The sequence below is a fragment of the Pyrus communis genome, chromosome 17 (assembly GCF_963583255.1).
Source record: "Pyrus communis chromosome 17, drPyrComm1.1, whole genome shotgun sequence".
Taxonomy (NCBI): domain Eukaryota; kingdom Viridiplantae; phylum Streptophyta; class Magnoliopsida; order Rosales; family Rosaceae; genus Pyrus; species Pyrus communis.
In genome coordinates this window covers 910,080-931,092 of record NC_084819.1, presented here as the reverse complement: position 1 = coordinate 931,092, position 21,013 = coordinate 910,080, and the positions used below count along the sequence as shown (strand labels likewise).

General features: G+C 36.6%; 2 protein-coding genes across 3 annotated transcripts; both read right to left on the bottom strand.

Moving 5' to 3' along the window:
- Positions 1-5: 5 nt before the first annotated feature.
- Positions 6-8,313, bottom strand: LOC137723141 (uncharacterized). 2 transcript variants are annotated; one of them, XM_068462312.1, is made up of 16 exons: positions 7,915-8,313; positions 7,728-7,829; positions 7,557-7,623; positions 7,288-7,469; positions 6,849-7,103; positions 5,986-6,069; positions 5,841-5,888; positions 5,672-5,736; positions 4,920-4,968; positions 3,468-3,726; positions 2,797-2,918; positions 2,209-2,289; positions 2,036-2,110; positions 1,218-1,402; positions 967-1,114; positions 6-624 (listed from the first exon to the last, which is right to left on the bottom strand). In XM_068462312.1, exons 1-16 carry the CDS (start codon positions 8,260-8,262, stop codon positions 427-429), a joined length of 2,268 nt encoding a protein of 755 aa, XP_068318413.1. In that variant the 5' UTR covers positions 8,263-8,313; the 3' UTR covers positions 6-426. The 2 variants fall into 2 exon arrangements, with proteins under 2 accessions (XP_068318413.1, XP_068318412.1); XM_068462311.1 differs by having other exon boundaries at positions 7-624; positions 964-1,114.
- An 8,744-nt stretch (positions 8,314-17,057) lies between these two features.
- On the bottom strand, positions 17,058-17,675 carry LOC137723175 (uncharacterized). The gene is made up of 2 exons (XM_068462349.1): positions 17,307-17,675; positions 17,058-17,180 (listed from the first exon to the last, which is right to left on the bottom strand). The coding sequence occupies exons 1-2, from the start codon at positions 17,673-17,675 to the stop codon at positions 17,058-17,060; spliced, it is 492 nt and encodes a 163-aa protein (XP_068318450.1).
- Between the last annotated feature and the right edge of the window lie 3,338 nt (positions 17,676-21,013).

Sequence of the window (21,013 nt, the reverse complement as noted above, 5' to 3'; positions counted from 1 at the left end):
ACCGATTGCAAGAACGTATTTCTGCCAATTTGTCATATATCAACTTCGAAGTTTTAACGAAAGATAACATTATATTGAAGCCGTCTTTGAACGAAAATATATGTAGCAACATTGGAACAATCTAGATATCTCGTTTCATTGCACTAGTCTTGTCTTTGTAATTGTAACCAATTTTTCTCAATAATTTTGTGACTTTCGTACAGGCAACACAGATCATTCTCACAAGATCTCGATGGCAGAGTAACCCAAACAAGCATTCAAGTAGCTGAACAAGAGAACCAATCCGCGGCTCCAGCGCGCATTCTTAACGAGTATCCTCTCACAATATTAATTGAACCTGAAGACTCTTCTTACAAGTGGTTTGAGTTGCGGGCGCCAATGACATGATTTAGAGGCATCATCTCTGAAAACTTCAATCAATTGGAGTCACTTCAAATGTCTCAACTTCTTCGTAGTATTTATAATGCTTTGGCTTATCTCCGGGTGTTCCAGTTTTAGTAATTTCTCAAGTTGAAGAGCGGCTTCAGGGAAGCAAACCTCCTCGATACAAGAAGCTGAGCAAAGACCGAAGATAACTTCATTGACGTCTTCTTCAAGCTGAAGGGAGAAGATATGGCTAAACACCTGAAGTACAAAATTAAATTGCAGATCAGAAATACGTGAATACCATTCAAGCACATTATCACGTGGACAACCTAACAGGAATACGATTTACTGAAATTAACACTACATTATTAAACCGAGAGCCTTCAAGCCAATTTGATTTAGCAGAAAAACTACCAGAGCCAATCTTTTTTCACGATCCTAATCCTACAGTGTCAGACCGAAATCTTTTCTTTTAATTCAAGTGAGTTGAAAAAGGACTTTTAAAGCCTACATGTATTGGTAGGACAAATCTCCTGGATACAAGAGATAAGAGAATTTTTATATGAACAATAACGAAAATTAGTTTCCTATTCTTACCACCTTCATCCTCGAAATAACAGTGTCTTTTATGGCTTGCGACCGTGATACCAAATTAATAATAAATAGACCTTTCTCAGAAAGTGCATCCTTTACAGTCTGAAGAAATGATTCGTCCACGAAATCTGCTGCAGGACAGGTCATCCCAGAGCTGTAAATGACAAATGAAACTTATTAGAATTTGATGGCTTTAACATCAGATTGCTTTTTATATGGATAAATTTACTTGCAAACTAGGTGCAGTCTGAATTCACCTTGAGTCTGCCGAATCCACATCAATAATAAGTATGTCAACCTTTGAAATCACCTTGCTTTCGAAATCACCATTGGAAGAAGTATTGCATTGAGCATCCTTCTTGTCTTGAACAAGAGAAGTTTCATCAGAAGCAGCAGAATTTGCAATATTTCTAACAAACTGAATCCCATCAGCAACGTACGCCTGATACGCCAAAATAAATCTAAGAAGTGATACATATTGAGTACAATACAACTTCAAGATACAAAGGATAACAAAGTATAATTTCATTTACAGGTTGTGTATATGTCCAGGAGCTATGTTTGCGTCTAAGTGCTTTCTCAATGTGTATTCCAAAACAAGGAAACAAAAGAACACCAAACTTAAAGAGATATGTTTTTCCAATCTTTTGTCCATCTTAACTGATATGCTTCTTTCCTCAATCATCGTCAATTTGCTTATGTCAGTGTTTTACTCTTACACACTATCACAAAGATTGTACAGAGAATAATTTGAAACTGACATGCAACTGAAACGCTTTACACTAAACTGTAAATTCATTATCGAGTCCAGCAATCAAGCATAAAGAAGCATACGAAATTTTTAAAAAAGGTGATCTCCATGCCCAAAAGATTTACTTCCCCACCCAGATTTTAATGGAAATTTACCCTTCTTGAAAATCACTATAACAGACATATTATTAAAAACAAACTTCAAATGAAAAAATAAAATAAAGAAATTAGCAGTGATTAGTTGAGCGTTGAGGGCAACAATGGGGTGGTGGGGGCGCGGGTGCCATAGGGTGTTCAAATAGAAGTATGATGTACAGTGAACTACCTGTAAGCAATCATCTTCAACAAAACCAAAGTATTCTTTTGCAAGTTTGAGGACTACAGGGTCCAACTCCACCACCTGTACAAATAATAAGTGATTACCGCATTTGCACTAGACGATATCGAAACTCTGATTTTTTTTTTTACTTCTGGGAGATGGTTTAAGCGTAAAATTACCTCAGTGTGCACAAAGGGCAGACATCTGTTAAGGAACATAGGAAGTAAACCTGCTCCAAGACCAATTACAACTGCTTTAACCTGAGAATGCATATAGCAGTGTGAATGGGTACATTTAATAGATGAACATAAAAATTTGCCCTCATTAAACTAAAGCCTAACACCATGCATATATAAATGTTTCTACAGTCAGAACACGATTGACAATTTTCAATTTATGTTATAGAAAATAAAAACTTCATTTAAAAAAAAAATATTAAAACACAAAGAAATTAAAACATGATCATTGGGCATGAGAAGACTAACACTTTTCTCGGACTGGATTGAAGTTAAACAAAACTTTACTAATCCGAGATGAAAAATTACCAAGCTGTATGAGCTCCTCATTCAAATTACTCCTAAAGGTGACATTCTTAAAAGGGTGCTAAGGAGGAAAGGTGAAATCTTTAGAAGGGTGCTAAGGAGGAAATTAAAATAGCTTTTTTATTTAATCACATTTTGATTATAAAGCAACCAGAAGCCAATCCTTTTTTTTTGCCATCAAGCAAGACCTTTTTACTGAAAGATAGTCAGAAATAAAATGCTTACTGATTTGTGAGCTGATGCCATGCTTTCCAAATACGAAGAGATCAACATTAATCCAGAAATAATCCCTGTATGGTAAGAACTAGCCAAATATCCATGATAGACCTTCAGCCGGTGGCTTGTTTCTTCAAATTAAAAATAACGAAATTATTCAAATTAAAAATAACAAAATTAAGTAAAACTGAATGAGGAAAATGCAAAGGATAAAATGGACACAAGCAGAAACAATGATATCTTCAATTAGGCTTATGGAACACGATAGAGAGTTACAAAACTACAATGGGTAAAACAATGACAATAGAATAATTTGATAATTACAACTCCGTGTGTCAAGCCCACCAGTACCAGGCGCAGTGATACTTTTAAAAGTTTCCAACATGCATGTATATTCACTATGCTATTTAGTTCTTGAGAAGAATTATACTACATTCTTTTGACTTTGAGGTAGGTTTTTCAGAATGGTTTGTCAGAAGAAGCGAAAATTCATGCAGGTAGGTTTTTCAGAAGGTTTTGTCTAATCAGCATAAGGCTTTTTCATGTTCCATCAATAGACAATTAAGAAGATACTAATATTAGAACAGATATAAATTTCATGATTGGAGCAAAACAAACCAGCAGGAGAGAAACTCAATTCAAATTATATTGGCAAAGACACAGATCAATAGATTCAATACCACCACTTCTTTTCTGGATTCCTTTTCTTTTAGATCTGGAAGATGAATTTGCCTTTTTTCTCTCTGTCTCACCAACAACTTTACTGTTAGATCCTTCCTCTGATAGAAGAGCTTCAGACTGAACCAAACCCTCACTTCTTTGGAAAACAAGGCGACGAAATGTCAAATCTCTGGATGGTAGAATGCGACTGATATCACCATCAACAGTTTCATAAATCACGTCCTCAACTATAATTGGGCCAGTTATTGTTGATGTGACCTGCAGATGCATGCAAGCGAAACATGTTTTCATTTACTAAAGGACATGAGAAGATTGGTATCCATCTCATACACAAAGGCTGATAAAGAATAGTGTGACATGAAGACATTCATAATAAATTTCACAGCATCCATTTTTCAGAACATCGACAATGGATCCAAACCTTATTTTGAAATAACTATTATAACCTTATAAGAATCGTATTATTGTATGGGGGCAACCAGCAGTCAAAGTACGGGATCAGGAACGGAGCAAGCCTACAAAGTTGGGGTGGGGTGGACCTTGGTACTGGGGACTAGTGGGTGGGCCTCAATTGGGGAGCGAATGGGCTAGGCCAAGGGTAACACCAAACTTGGAACTTTTTCTAAATGATCTCAGTTAGCCAGGCTTAGTGAGGGAAAGCCTTCTCAATGTTTCAGTCGCTTCGTGCCTGGATGGGATAGTTTAAACAAGTTTCATCAGATAAGAAACACAAATTTGAGCAATTCAACTATGAAATTGAAGTTTTCCTTGCACCTCTGACTATGCTTTGTTGTTGCTTCTTATGACCTACTTTATAGGGAACTTTGACTGGAGCTTATTCTGGGCAAGTTCTAGTTGTAAGAAGCTAAAGAAGTGTGCCATGTTTATATGTTTGAAGACACCACTGTCCCTTTCAAGTCAGACATACTATGGAGTCCCAAAGCTCAAGCACCACCAAACTGAGGGCAATCACAGCCAAGTCAACAAGTCAGACAAACTATGGAGTCCCAAAGCTCAAACACCACTAAACTCAGGATATAGGGGCATCGAAGGCTACTGCAGAATTTAAAGCTACCACATAAATACGAGTCACTATCTTGCTATCTAGGGAACAAGCACTGTCAAGCCTAAAGGTACTTTAGACAGTCACAAATCCTTATGTAGGTGAAGGTGACCATAAGCTCTAGAAATTTAAGAAAACTATGTTAAATTCTGTGGAACTTTGTTAAACTATGCTTATATACTAAATTTAGACTATTTAGTAACACTTCAACTAGTATCTACATACTTCAACTGGTATCTACATAATTTATATTCCATTGCATTATGAATAGAAGAAGAAGTAATGGCATTTGCTTAATAATTTCCACCAACCTTTTCCAATTGTAAACAAGTAAAATCAACGTCCTCGTAGTTAAAAAAAAAAAAAAAAAAGGGAAAAGAAAAAAAACCTGGTGAACAATATCTCGTTGCTTGATCCCATCACTTGCCATCATGAATCTGCAAAAGCAACCAGCCAATACAAATGTGTAAGAAACGTATAACTGCCTGAGCCATAGAGTACAGAGATATTATCATAAAACTTTGTATTGCAATACCACAAGACCAGAGGGAACTGAAAACATAAAAGCAATTCATTATTAATGTGTAAGTCATATTAGACAAGTCACAAAGTCAACAGTCAACCCTACTGATGACATTGAGTCAGGACAGGACAAATTGTTCTTAGTTTTGTACTAAATTAAACGATTTAAAACTGACAACCTCTGTCTGAGTATAAGTATTGATAATTCTCAAATGGGGGTAACAGTGATCCTATAATAGCAGCTTCAAAACAAAAACCTTAATATTTTTGCAGTTGGGGACCCATAAATCGGTGCTAATAATACTAGAAATGATCTTTGGCAGGTAATGAGCATTTGCATCATGACAACTTGGAAAACATCAAGGTACCAAAGTTCTATAATGTGCTTCAAAGTATAGTATTAGCATCCTTAGAATAGTGTCCTATGTTGGTTGCTCCAACAACTAATCTGTGGGGTATTTTATTGATAGGCGCACACAAGACAAAATCACAGCAAGAATAATGATGATAACTATGTTATTTTATCAGGTCATTTCATCTCCAAAAACTATACATAGATATATATATTAAGTTGGCGTTCTGGAATATAAAACAAAAAGAAGTGATGCGAGTACATACGGAATCTGGGCTCCATTGTCATCTTTTCCAGGCGCCAATTGTTTAACCAAGGGAGATAAATCCTTCTGAAAGGGAGACCAAAATAAGATAGTAAATAACCATAATTAATAGGGTTAAACTGTCAGAATTGAGAATGCCACATCAAAAGATTAAGACAAATAAGCATTACCTGAATGTCATCCATGCTGGCACTAACATGGCTGGCATCTAATAAAATCTTAATTCAACATATAAATCAGGTTTAGAATAGCAACAAAAAGAATAACCTCCAAAATGAGGACGACAAAGATATTATGACTTTGATGAAATTGTACCATTACTAGACGAGCTGCCTTAGAGCTTTCTACTACCATCCATTGTCCTTCTTCAGAGGAGAATAGCCATTCATGAGCCCGAGTCTGAAATATAAATTTACTTATTTATTTAACAGGAACTAATAGACAAATTAAGAATACAGAGAAAATATTAGATTGGAGATGAATTACACAGGATATAATCGTAAAATTGTTATGATGTTCCCGTAGATTTGAGCCCCGCAAGCATATAAAATTGATTCTGTTTGTCAACTTCTTCCTCCCTATTCTTTTTTTCAAAAAGACAACCATGACAACTAATAAGTGAAAGCGTGTTTCAATATACCTTATAGCTACACATTTTCCCAAAATATGGCAGAACTCGATATGAATAGCCCACTGTACAAACAATCCTTAATGCACATCATACAATATCCTAAAACATTTATCTTAGTTACTGGAGACCTGAGAGAGCGAAAGAGATGTTTTCATGGAGATATGTCTCTTAATTTCTTAACAAACCAGGCAAGGTGATGGATGAAAGATAGACCCAATGTTGGATACTTGGATGGCACAACGCTACAGCCAACTGAAAGCAAGATGCATTGCCAGAATAACAAGCATGTAACGGTCAGGACTAGTATCAACTGTGGTTTCATGAGACAAACCCATTTCATAAAAGTCAGGTAACATTATACATGCAGCATATGTAATTTGACAAGTTATGATGCTTCCATTTTGCATTTCCATTAAAGGGTTGCAGAAGACTTGGGTCAAAATAACTCTATTTGGATCAAAATTTTCATTACATTTATGTGTGTAAGTGCACTATGGTACAATACAGTGCAAATGTGCAATAACCAGAGAAGTTCACAAATACAAACCTTAGGCACAATAAAAACCCCACAATGATACGCAAATGGACCAGATGATTCCCGAGCATCAAGAACTACAGCTCTGTAACTGAAACGGGATCCACCGCCCAAATTAAGCTGAAAACGACTGCCTGGGGAAAGTTTAGTCAAATCCCCTCTAGCTCCAAGATTTAACTCTTCAAGAGTGTACAATATATCCGAACCAAGGGAGTATTCTCTACGAATTTGGTTCTCCTTATCAACAGCTTCAAGAAGTCCAGAAGCCTAATCCACAACAAAAAGCTTCTGTCAATCTTTCGAGAAACTAGATTACCAATTTATGAAACCAAGCTTACACCATAAAAGAAAGATTGCAAATTGCACTCCCTACTACCAACTAGTTATTCAGTTGTAATCTTTATTGTGCAAGAATTATGGGTAAATAAGGCATGTAGGTCGGGTATTTTACCTGACTTCCCCTACAAGCAAAAGAAGACTTATTGAAAGATGTGGTGACATCCTGCAACACGCTGGAAACCTCTTTCTCAGCAACCACCATATATGCTTGAAGGCTTGGCTTACTAGACGGTTTCTGAGGTATGGCATGAATACCCATTTTCCACCCAAACCGGTACTTCGAGAAAAGCAAAGCTGGAGTTGCAGTACCACAAGATAATTAAGAGTTAAGAATTTTACTTAAATATACCTAATGCAGAACCGAAAGCAATTAAGTAATACCTAGAACATGTGACTCTGCCAGTGTAAGGCAAACAAATTTCCCCCCACACTTCAAAACTCTTCTCACCTGGAAAATACCAATACAACGCCACTCAACAAACAATTTCCGATTACGAATGAAACTAAATTATTGACAACATAAAATTAAATATGAAAATAATTCCAAGGAACCTCTGATAAATACTGATCCCCAAGCTTAGGCCCCATCTCTGGTTCCATTAAGGCATCCAATCCACCTTTGTCAACTACAACATCAAATGCCTCCTCCGAAAACTGTAAATTTCGCAACGATAATCCGATCATTCAAATCATTCGATGACGATTGAGTTAAAAAGAGTTAAAATTGCGTGAGGATTACCTGCATGGCGGTCATGTCCATGACGCGCCAGCGCATGTCGGGGCGGTGGCGAACATTGCGGCGGAGGCAGTCGGAAATGGCGACCTTGGAGAAGTCAATGTTGGTGATGGAAGTGAAGCCGGCGTCGTAGAGGTGTTCGGAGAGGCGGGAGCTGCCGCAGCCGGGGACGAGAATTTGGGGTTGGGGAGGGAGGTGGGAGAGCAAAGGATCTCTGAGCTCGGACCACTCGGCGTACCACTCGAATGAGTCGTCGGTGCCGCGGATGGTGAAGAACTTGTCCCAGTTCTCTTTGCTGGTGAAGTCTCCTAGGGTTCCGAGTAGCTCTGCTAACTGCTCCTTCTTCCCCATTTTTGCGGCTTCTCTCTCTGCTCTGTCTGGGTTTATTTGGGGTTTGGTTTGTAGAGTTCTAAGATTTTAATCCAAGTTACGCAATGATAACTTTTTTAAAATAAAAATTAATGATTGATTTAGAATTTTAAAACTCACAACTTTATTAAACTCCTAACTAATTTTCAATTCAAAGCATTTCTAAAATAAATAAATTAGAATAAGTTTGCACGGTAATTGAATTTTCAATTGAAAACATTTTATAAAAAAGCTAATGGGTACATTCAAAATTAATAATTGCACCCATTAGCATTTTTATAAAATGTTTTCAATTTTTTAATCTTTTATGCACCCATTCATGTAATTATTTTTCAAGTTTTAATCTTAAAATGTACCCATTCTTAAATATATCAATTTGTTATATGTAAAATGTACCATTTTTGACACACCCCGACCCGGAATGTCCACTAGAACTCCAAATGAGTTGTGTTGGGTGACGCCTGGAAGGTGACGAAGCCATAAAGTATGATAATGCATAAACTATGAATAAATTTAAAACCTAAAAGTGCCTCACTAAACGAGTGCTCGGTGAGTGGTTATGGATCTATTCACACGTGATACAAAGCATAAGTAAAGTACAGCAAAATAAAAATAATGGTTATACCATCATAAGAAGCCACATGTACTAAGAAGTGTCACGAATCCTCGTCGATACGGAAATTTTGCTCCTAAAACCTGGAGGGGCTCAAAACATAAAATGTGAGTGGGCGAAAACAAGCTCTTCAAAACCATTACACTTAACAAAAGTAATAACCATTCGTCGTAAAACTTAAATAATTTCTCAGAAAATAGAATACATATCGATATCGAAACTATACTCGGAATAGCAAAATCCACATGTATACCATGCCCAACATCTCAGCATAATGAAATAAGTAAACCAGATGAAATAATTCCATGGAAGTAATATGTCAGCCGAATCCACCTATTGTGGCATGTACGACTGAACTCATAGCTCATCCAATATCCAAACAATATGACAATCGGATCCACCTCTTGTGGCTTGTATAGCTGAACTCATAGCTCATCACATATCCCTGCACACGAGTCAGAACCACCTCTAGTGGTATGTACGATAGGACTGGGTACGCTCAAGTGCTACGATCACGTGAAGACTGTGTGAATAATCGAGAGTCACATACGAGTCGGAACCACCTATAGTGGTCTATATGACAGGACAGAGCACCTACCTTGGATCCAATGTGAGCGTAAAGTGCAGGAGGTGAGCATCACGTGAAGGATTGTGCCTTAGCCACGAGCGGGAGCACTAACACCAGGGTGCATATTTATGAGCTCAACTGCATCTATTATAACATATACGACTCATGGGCAACCTGTATGACAGTGTCGGAGTTGCCTATTATTACAACCTGTACGACAAAGTCGGAGTTGCCTAAAATATACATGTAGTCATGCCATAACTCCATCATTCCAACTAATACCATAAACTCACCTGAACTTACCTGGGTGTCCTGTGTTCACCTTTGCACTTCAAAGCGTTCACAATAATTATGTGCAAGTAATATACATATAGATATACCATGATGCAATCTAATACTCAACCATGTTATAACATTTTCAAGTATATACATATACATAATATGGCATAAAATGCATAAGCTATAACGCCCTACTCTCGAACTATTATCTTCGGGAATAATTATCGGTGATAAGCCTAACTAGACACTTTAATTATCATTACTTACGTTTCCTTACTTCAATTTCTTGATTCTTCACACATTAATTTATGAACAACATTTAACCACCAAAACATAAGGTTAAATGTCACATTTTATGATCCGTTACTTGCAAGGATCCACATTATGTTCCTAGAATAACGTCCTAATGTTTCATTACGATCCAACGTTCGGATTTTCGCCAATTGCCAAAACCAAGTGGTAGTCAACATTTTATTTTATGAACTTACAAATCCAATTCGGGAAGATTCGTACGTTGGATTACTGATCCGTAAGTTTCTATGGTCCTCAGATATTACGTACTACAATGTATTAAAATTTGGTGACAATCCAACTGTCAGATCGTCGATTCACACTTTTACCAAATAATGTAACGTAGAGAATTTAGGTTCCAACCATCAACCTATCTCATACAATTACCAAGACTGAACTCAAGGCATCTAATTTAGCCTAAGAATGACATCGACGACCCCCTAGCCACCCACCGCTATGGGTGACGGTCAGCCGCCCCGACTAGCTGGAAAATCCAACTATTTCCAAAATTTCACAGAAATGAAGATCTCAATTATTAGAGCAAGTTTTATACCTGCAACCAAGTCTAATTTGGCTGAGAAAAGCTCCAAATTGCTATGAACCTGTCAGAATCCTATACTTTGGGTGTTGGTTTGGTGATTTGTCCTCAAATCAACTCTGACGCTCCAACCACTAATTGGGCTTTGTTCTTGACCTTTTGAGGAGTATTTTGGTGGTGGTAATTGAAGAGAAACACTTCACAAATGGCGGATTCCGCCGTGGCAACCTTCGGAACCCCCATGAGTTTGATAGCTCAATTCCCCTGAAATTGGGGTTAAAAGAATTGGGTTTTGCATGGAATTGGAAAAGGGAAAGATGATGATTCATTTTCAGGTGGTGGCAAGGTTCGAGTAGCAGAAAAATCGACTTAAAAATGATGGAAAACCGCCGGGTCGCGCAAGTCCGATGAGGAACAAACAGGTCAAGGAGATCCGGCGCATCTCCTCTCCCTCCTTTCCCTTCCTTGCTCTATTCTCTGGTTGGTCCTTCACTTCTCTCATCTTCTTGATTGGGCAGCAGCCCTCTCAGCTTCCTCATCGGATTGGGCAGCAGTCCTCCCCTTCTCTTCTGTTTCTTCATTTCCTTATCTCCTTTCTTACCAAATATAATCTTCCCATAATATAATAGTACTTATGAAAATATATAAAATAATAATAATTGGTCACACCATTATTCCAAATCCGCTTTTGCATGCCCTACGTGCCCATATTGCCGAGTACTTCAAGAATACACTAGAAGAATATTTCGTACGTCTTAAAACACGTTGATCAATGGAAGTCAATACCCTCGCCTCTAAGGGCATTTTCGTCAATTCCCTCGATTAAAATAAATAAAAATGAAATTTTAGGGACGGGTTGTCACATTTTTTTTTATATAAAATCTATTCAATTTTTCTCTAATCTATTTTTAAACTAAATGGGTACATTATTTTCTTTTGATTTGAGAATGTATCTATGTCAAGTTTAATCGAAGATATTTACTAATGTTATTGAGCCTAATATCTATTACTTTTTTTGTGTGGTTTTGAAGAATGTACATATGTTTTGGTACAATAATGTTTTTGTTAATTTTGATGAATGTACCCATATTTATATATATATACACACACACACACACATATGGAAGTGTTATTGGCACTCCAAAATTCTCATTTTACACTCCTCACAAGTGTATTTTTCTTTCCATACACACACACACACACACACACACACACACACACACATATATATATAACACAATAGTATAATTTATATTTTAATATTTTTAATCTCACAAATTATGGGTTTTTATTTAAAATCTCATTAATATAAACAACTATAAATTTCAATTTTTTATTTAAATAATATAGTAACATACATAGAAATAAATGATCACATTAATTTCAGGGATTTCGATCAAAAATTGAAAACCAATAAGGCTTCAGTAAAAAAATATTGATAGTTAGGGACCACATCCAAAGTCTTCCTATAGTAAAACTCAAATTTGGTTCTATTTATTCCAACTTGCTTTAACTCTTGGGACAAATATAGTGCTGGAAAAAATTCCTGAAAATCTTAAACCAAACCAAAAAAATGCCGATCCCAAACCAAAAAAAACTCCAACCCAAAGTTCCTGAAATTTTTGAGATGAAATACTGAATCGATCCGGAAATTTTGGTATGAGATTCGGTATTGTCTACTCAATCTTTTGGTAATCCCATACTGAACCGAAAATAAATAATATATAACGTATGTATAATTATACATTTGAATTGTTGCTAAAGACTAGTAACAATATAATTGGTGTGGTCTGCATGTAGTAACTATAGCCCTTTATCGCCACGTCTGTTGGTACGAACCTCCCACAAATGTGTCTAATTCTTCAACACGAAATCAAAAAAATTGTATTGTTAGTTTTCAAACATATTAGGTTTGTAACTTATTTTTTTGTTTTTGGGTTTGTTACTTATTTTATTTTGGTTGCATGTTAATTTAACTTGGTATGTATGATTGCTATTTCAATTTGTATGAAATTTGGGAATGCCAAACCATCTCAAAATACCAAAATTTTGGTTTGGGATTGGTCTTCAATTTCTCGTCTCTAAAATTTTCGGTTTGGAATTGGGGATCCCATTTTCGGGTTGGGATCCCATACCGAACCACCCCTAGACAAATATGAGTTAAAACTTAAAACTCATTTATGAGGCAAATTTAGCCTAAGATTCCCCTGAGTTAGTGGGGCTGACACAATATATATGTATATTTTTTTTTAATTTTATATTTATAAATTCATTGAATCCAACGGTTAAGATCTAATTTGACCAAATCCAACGATAAAAAAAAATATCTAACGGTCAAAATTTAAATCCAACAACTAAAGTAATTTAAAAAAAAATATTTTATGTGTTTCATATTGTAACATCTCACATTGCCCAGAGGAGTGGATCATGTAAACCTTATATGTATATTCTCATCTCTACTTAGCACCAGGCCTTTTGGGAGCTCACTGGCTTCTGGTTCCATCGGAGCTCCGAAGTTAAGCAAGTTCGGGCGAGAGCATTCCCACGATGAGTGACCCATTGGGAAGTTCTCGTGTGAGTTCCTAGAAACAAAACCATGAGGGCATAGTCGAGGTCCAAAGCGGACAATATCGTGTTACGGTGGAGTCGAGCCCGGGATTTAGTGGGGGCCCGGGCCGGGATGTGACACATATTATTTCATAGTGTTCAACAGATTTCATGGTGTTGATTTAGTGATTTTTCAATATTTATTAGCATTCCCAGGATGGGTACCCCATTGGGAAGTTCTCGTGTGAGTTCCCAGAAACAAAACTGTGAGGGCGTGGTCAGGGCCCAAAGCGGACAATATCGTGCTACGGTGGAGTCGAGCCAGGGATATGGTGGGGGCCTAGGCCGGGATGTGACACATATTCTTTCATAGTGTTCAACAAATTTCATGGTGTTGGTTTAGTGATTTTTCAATATTTATTGGAATCTAAATATTTTGAGATTAAAATGTTCATAAAATTAACTTAGGATAATCTACATAATTTTTTTTTTTTTTTTTAAAGTTACTCTAAGAAAGAAATTATCCTAAATTCATTTTTTAATAATCTCGGGCTAAAAATTTAACCCAAAAGGGTTGAAGGAGAAAAACTGTTTCTAGGTTAAAACCTAATTTTTTTGGGCTAAAAATTTTAGGTTTTAACCCAAAGGTTGAAGATGGTCTAAAGGGAAAGAGGTCATTTGGTTGAAGCGAAATAGATGAGTAGTACTATAGTAGGATAAGAAATTACACACATCGTTCGTTCAAGTAATACTATTCTTACTATCTATTTATTATTAAGGAAACCTAATTGTGTTTGCCATACAAATGATGATATCTAAAATGAAGAAAATTTCCCACCAAATGATCAATCCAATAATACCACTCACATGTAAATAACGCAATACTTCTTCATGAATCTCCATTATTTTTGCCTATTCAAGGACAGTGACTTGGGGAAGTTCTAGTCCAGCCTTTAAGGCATGGATAAAGGACAAATACATGATAAGTGTATCACTTTATATGAATATGTGTATTTTTTCACATGTTTTGTATTTGTCACAGGATATCATCGTGATGATGAATTCTTAAGTTGTGTGGTCTATGCCGATGGCATAAGAATATGCTTTTTTTTATATATTTTATATTATCAACACAAGATATCTTCATGACAGTAAACTTGTATCATACAAGTTCTAACATGCCCAATGGGTTTTTTTTTTTTTTTTTTTTTTTTTTTTTGGCCATTTTTTGAGTTGTGTGTTGATGTACTGGCATACTTAATTTATTTTTTTTCTTAATAAAAGGTTTAAGGGAGAAACCGGACGTCAATTATACAAGTTTAGGGAGGAACTTAGTGGCTTTATGAATAGTATTGTTCCCCCAAATGGCAGTATGCGACAATCATTTAAATTCAATTTTAACTTATCATGATGTGTCGAGATTGTACGACCAATCCTAGTTTGAGTGAAAAGACGAATCAAAGATATCAATATTTAAGTTTGAGTTGTTTCTTAAACCACTTAAATTAAGCTTGGTTTGTTTCTTTCAAGCGTAGAACTTGAATAAGACGAACTCAATACAAAATTTGTTTCGAACCAATTTACAGTCAGTGTGAGTCTTGTATCTAAATACTGTGTTTCATAAGGGAAAGAGAACAACAAATTACATAACAAACAAAACTTGTGCATATATATATACTTTTTATTCCTCCTTAACAAAGGAATTTTGATGGTACATCCACCATATTCTTATTACAAACACACAAAATAAAAGAGAGACCTTATTCATTACATAGAGGATATGTATTCATATCCATGGTGGTAAATCCACCTTATTATTCTACTTAAATACGGACCCAGCCACTTCATTGATCTTCAAGCGCGCAGAGCAGCATCAGAACCACCAGTAGTACCAGAAGTAGAGCATTCTCTACGAATTCGGTTCTCAGTTTCAAAAGCTTCAAGCTGGAAGCTACAGCCCTAAAATCACAAACCAAAGCTTATGAGAAATAATAATTGGTCCAAAATAAAATTTATTTTAAAAAATAAAACTATTTTGTGTAATCAATCCACATACTATATACAGTGCGAGTGAATCTCATATTAAAAAATGAAAGTCTAGCTATTAGTTTTAGAGAAATAATTTTCCCACACGTTTTTTTCTCCACGTGTACTTATTTGTAGACGTTAGATTAAATAAATTAAAGAAGAATCCATGAACCGAAATAATCAAGAGTGTGCAGAAGAAGAAAAAGATGTGTACAAATAATGTCCGCATAGAAGATTTCTCAAATTCTACTGATAGTCACATTTTTAGATGGATAATACGTACTTGCTAATGAATACACCCTATATAATCAATTTTTTTTATTTTGACCAAATCAAAAGATGTCACGTATTTTTTGAAGTAAGAAAAATTAATTAAGACATCAAGACATCTAAATATTATAAATAAAAAATATACCCTTATTAAAATAAATAAATGAAAACTAATGAAAATAATTTGAAAACTTTGAGTTTTAATGATAAGAACAAAATAAAGGGTGAAGTGAATAGTACCAGGATTGACTTTTTAGTGTAAAAATGTGGTTTTTTGTTAGAGTGAACAATACCGTAGGTTTTTTTTGTTAAAACTCTCAATAAATAACTATATTTTACCTGATTTTCATGAGAAGCAGTTTTGAGTGAAGATACTGCAATTTGATGCAGTGCAGTAGGCATCTCTTTTTCAGCCGCCATCATAAAGGTTTGAAGGTTATGGCCCTTAGGCTTGGTAGACAGGTTCAGAGGAATGGCATGAAAGCCCATTTTCCAGCCGAAGCGGAAGGTGGAGAAAAGCGAACCTGGAGATATGCATATAGCAAGTGATAGACAAGCACTGCACGTACATTTATATTATCCGTAATCGAAGATACAAGCATCTCCAAAGATATAGGAGAATTAAGCAAGCAACATTTGTACATCTATGTGACATATGTTGCCGACCCAATTGACCTTCTGTAAAGTTTTGGCACTCCGAAGGAAGTAAGTGGTGGAACATTGTATTGTTCGACTCCGACAATAAGTTCTAAGGTCATCCACACTAGTTATGAGTTTGATTCTTATAACGTTAGGTAAATTCTATTGATTGTCGGACCCTTCGAATCATAAAAATGTTGGACCCATCTAGTTTAATTTTCCTCTTTCAAATTATTGGTCATTTACTGTATTCAACTCAGAATAAATCTTCTAGAACTCAAATTTTCTCTCATTGGGAAGAGAAATTTTTTTCTCATACCCGTAATATAAGTGGTACATTACGTGTTATTATATAAGTGGTGGTAAATTTTATTTTTATGCTATTACTTTTTTAACACAAGATCCACCATTTGTATAGAGATACGTGATGTATCATTCCGTATTTTGAGCACATTGAAATTTCTCTATTGTGAAATGTTACGTGTTTCATTAAACAAGACGTCCTTACTCAATTGCCTACACCATGAAGAATGAATAGGAAGTTATAAAGCTTGACATTACCCACCTAGAACATCAGACCACGCCCAAGTAAAGCAAATAAATTTGCCCCCAAACTTTAGAACTCTGTTAACCTGGATGAAAAAATAATCTTTATGAGAAACCAACCACTAATTAGTATTACTTAGTGAGAAAAATTAAATTAACGGTTCAGGTGATCATTTCATCCAAATGGGAAACTTTGTGTGAGGAGAAATATATACGTTGATTGCCATGCATGCATATGTGAGATGTTCTTTAGTCTACTCGTAGCACATTTCGCTACACCACGCAACATAATACAAATGAAATGATATTCTACAATTATATAATAAGTTATACTATAAACGCCTTATGCTATGATATTATATTATAATGTATTGTGCACCAGCTTGTGTTCGGATTTGCAAGTACATTAAAAATCTCTCTGCAAATACGTACACACGCGACGCCATGCAAATACAGTATTACAAAGTTCTACAAGACACCTCTTGTAAATATTGATTGCCCATCTGCACGCCAAACTCTGGGTCCATCAAAGCATCTAGGCCGCCTTTATCAACAACAACGTCAAAGCTCTCATCCTCGAACTGTAGTGAAATTAAGCCATGATTAAACAATAATTAGCACTGAATTAATTAGGACAAACTCGCTAGCTCTTTATTTGTTTCCAATTTCGAGTCGATTAATGGATCGTGATTAATTATAGTAAGTACCTGCATGGCAGTGACGTCCATGACTTGCCACTTCATACCAGGGCGTATACGCGCATTGCGGCGCAGCATGTCGGAAATGGCGACCTCAGATAAGTCAATGTTGGTGATGGCCTTAAATCCCGCATCATAGAGGTGCTCAGACAGGTGGGAAGTACCGCAACCGGGCACGAGTACTTGCAGCGGTAGGGTTTGGGACTCGGGCTTTGGGAGATTGGACATCAGTGGGCCTTGGAGCTCGGACCAGTCCTCGTACCACTCGAAGGCATAGTTGCCGTCTCGGATGGCGATGATGAACCTGTCCCAATTCTCTTTGGTTGTGAAACCCTCTAGTGATCCTAGTACCTGTGCTAACTGCTTCGCCTTCCCCATTTTTCTGCTTCAGTTAATTTCTATGTGCGCGTTTTTGCAGTTGTTTTGGGTTCGTTTTATAAGCACCGAATGCGAGCTAGGTGTTATGCATGCACAGAGCTTGTTGCATGTTTGCCGTGCGTTTAGGCCAGCTGAAAGGCCACCGAACATCAATTTGCTACGTGGGGATTGTTATGGATGCACAGAGCTTGTTGCATGTTGCGTTTAGGCCAGCTGAAAGGCCACCGAATTTCAATTTGCTACGTGGGGATTGTTATGCATGCACAGAGCTTGTTGTATGTTGCGTTCAGGCCAGCTGAAAGGCCACCGAACATCAATTTGCTACGTGGGAGGATTTTAGGCCAACATGCGTAAAATGATGTACCAAGGTGAGAGGAGCTCTTTGGTGTTTTCTATGAACTCATTGTTGGACGTTGGACCATAATCCAACGGTTAATAGGTCTATACAGTTAATTTAAAAAATGCTTGGAATTTTAATAAGATTAGAATTTAATTAATAGCTATAGCTTGTACCCTAAGTAAAGTTAATATATTCCGGATTTCCTTGGGAAATAAGAGCTCCTAATTCTATCATATTTGGAATGAGATTTGGTGTATCAATTATCCTTGGACTGCAAGGAATCCTAATGACATTATGATGGGAAGATTCATTAGGGTTAAGTCATATAAATACAAGGCTAAGGTCCCTACTCACAACACACAGAAAACTCATATGAACGCCCCATTAGTTCAAGTATAAGGGAGTGTTGAGTGTGCAGAAGATTTTGGTCAACTAACACATTATTCCGTAGAATTCCAATACGATTTCCACCGAAGGAGAAGTCCATGGTTTAGCCTATTCCGCACGGTTCTATCCAAGATAGTTCATCTTTCCTACATGCCGTGTTGATTTCGAGTACTTTATCAAATGAGCATAATTTATGGATTCTTTCATGTTAGTGTTTTTAGTTGTTTATGAAATATATAAAGTCTAACACTCATCAAATTAAACAAGCAATGCGTGGCATGCAAAAGATAAATGATTCAAACAAGACTTTCACGTATATCATTTTAATTAGGGAGTTTTAACGACAAGCATGCGGTACCGTTTACTTTAACGAAAAACTACATTTTTACATTAAAAAGTCAATCCTGATACTATTCACTTTACCTTTTATTTTGCCATTATCGTTAAAATTCAAAGTTTTCAAGGCATTTTCATTCGTTTTCTTTTTAATTAAGCATAGTTCTAATTTTGTACTTTGAGAAAGTTGAAACATGCAAGACTTTAGTTTAAAGCTGCGAATGGGGAATTAATGGAAGTGTTCCACCGACTTTGAGTAAGCCGAATTCTTATTACATAATTGTTTTTGGCAAATTATAGCTTTTATTTCTTTTGGTTTCATTAATCTTATGATTAATTTCACTAGTACTAAAAGCCATCGAAATTAATGTGATTGTTATCGATCTCTACGAATAATTAGATCATTCTACACTCATTTCTTGTGAAACCAAAAACTTTGGTCGAGTAATAAATCATTCTACACTCATTACCAACATAAAATTTACACAACAAAGCCCCAAACCAAGTGCACAAAGGAAAAATGGACCTTCCAAACAAAACACCAAGAATCTAAACAAAAGAGGCTAAAAAACAGTACAAAACGAAAGAAAGCCCTAGATTTATGCTACTACCGCCGCCGCAACACTTCAGGATCAGCGCAGAAAACTGACCCCAACGAATTCGAACGGCAGAAATCCAACAAAACAACTCCTCAAAGATGGAAGGAGGGGACTCCATCACCTAGCAAGGAATACCTTTCCGATCGCTACCCAAGCTAGTGCGAATCCCACAAGCGGCACTGCCAACAAAGGCAGATCAAAAGAAAGTGGTGGTGCAAACACCTGAGCTGGTGTGAACATCGCAACTCCACACACCTTCCCAATAGACCGCAACAGATCGTAGTCAAAAGTGATTGCAATCCAATTTGGTATGAAATCAGTGCGGGTGAAAAGAGCGATAAGAAATGCAAAGGATAGATAAGGGACGTGAAGATGGAGAGATAACAGTGATTAGAGAAAAGAAAATGAATTTGAGGACATAGTCGAGTAAGATCAATGGCTTGTGGGGTGGTCGGGATGGATAGCAGGGGGACAACAGTAAGAGAAAGTAAGGAAAGGAAAAACAAAAAGAAGAAGGAAGGGACGGGCACCGACCCTGGACATAGCTAGGAGCGCTGCACGGAATACCGAAATTGGAAAACCCTCACATAAGCGATGAGAAAAGCTCTCAGTCAGAGAGAAGGACTCTCATCAACACAGGAGCGAATGAAGTGTTGGAACAAAACAATCAGAATACAACTTTATTGATAACAAATTATAATAAACAATTGAAATAATTATAATCTAATATTGTATTACAAACAATTTAATTGTAATATTGTGAACTAAAAGAAACAAGAAAGTAGGAAAACTGACTTGATTGAAAAGATAGAGGTCTGCAAATTTTGCAGTGTTTTAAAGACAGAATTGCACCTCTATTCCGTGCTCGTAATTCAATAAGCTTCCGTTTCTCAGGATCCAACTATCTATAATTCAAAGTTCCAGCACCGAATTGAATTCTAGCGAACTTTTGCATGCTCTCTCTTCCAAATGATATGTATAGTATATGCAGCAGATGTATGTTATTATCCTATCTTTTCGTGTCTGACCTCTTTGGTGTTATATAGGATACTAAGTATCCCTTCCCAACAGGTATTAGGAAGTTAAGAAACTGCCCGCATAAGTCAAATTCAAATTGAAGAGATAAGTATTATTCACACCAAATTACTATTAATATGAAGAATATAATATCAAGTATCTTGATAATATGTACACTAACGATATGTGTGACATCCCACATCGTCCAGGGGAGTGATCCTTAGATGTATATTCCCATCCTACCTAGCACGAGGCCTTTTGGGAGCTCACTGACTTCGGGTTTCATTGGAACTCCGAAGTTAAGCGAGTAGCGCGCGAGAGCATTCCCAGGATGGGTGACTCATTGGGAAGTTCTCGTGTGAGTTCCCAGAAACAAAACCGTGAGGGCGTGGTCGGGGTCCAAAGCGGACAATATCGTGCTACGGTGGTGGAGCGGGCCCAGGAAGTGGTCCCCCCCGGGCCGGGATGTGACAATATGTGACAATTTGCAAATGAACTCCAACATTATTACGTACAGAAACATCTGATAGAGGACCATGTGATACTGATAGGCTCAATTCTTTCAGTAATTTAGTTGGTAAACACAACTCTATTTAAGTGATTAGTTTCAGTGTCTGCAAGTTGGACTTATATGAAACGAATTTAACGTTATTGTGATA

Bases quoted from the DNA above. Each gene is read 5' to 3' on its own strand.
- LOC137723141 (XM_068462311.1), bottom strand. From the start codon at position 8,262: ATGGGGAAGAAGGAGCAGTTAGCAGAGCTACTCGGAACCCTAGGAGAC. The intron at 6,070-6,848 runs GTTTGTATTTGT...TTTATATTTCAG, and splicing joins GGGTTTTTATTGTGCCTAAG to ACTCGGGCTCATGAATGGCT. The intron at 2,919-3,467 runs GTATTGAATCTA...TTTAATTTGAAG, and splicing joins AATCCAGAAAAGAAGTGGTG to AAACAAGCCACCGGCTGAAG.
- LOC137723175 (XM_068462349.1), bottom strand. From the start codon at position 17,675: ATGGGGAAGGCGAAGCAGTTAGCACAGGTACTAGGATCACTAGAGGGT. The intron at 17,181-17,306 runs GTACTTACTATA...ATTTCACTACAG, and splicing joins TGGACGTCACTGCCATGCAG to TTCGAGGATGAGAGCTTTGA.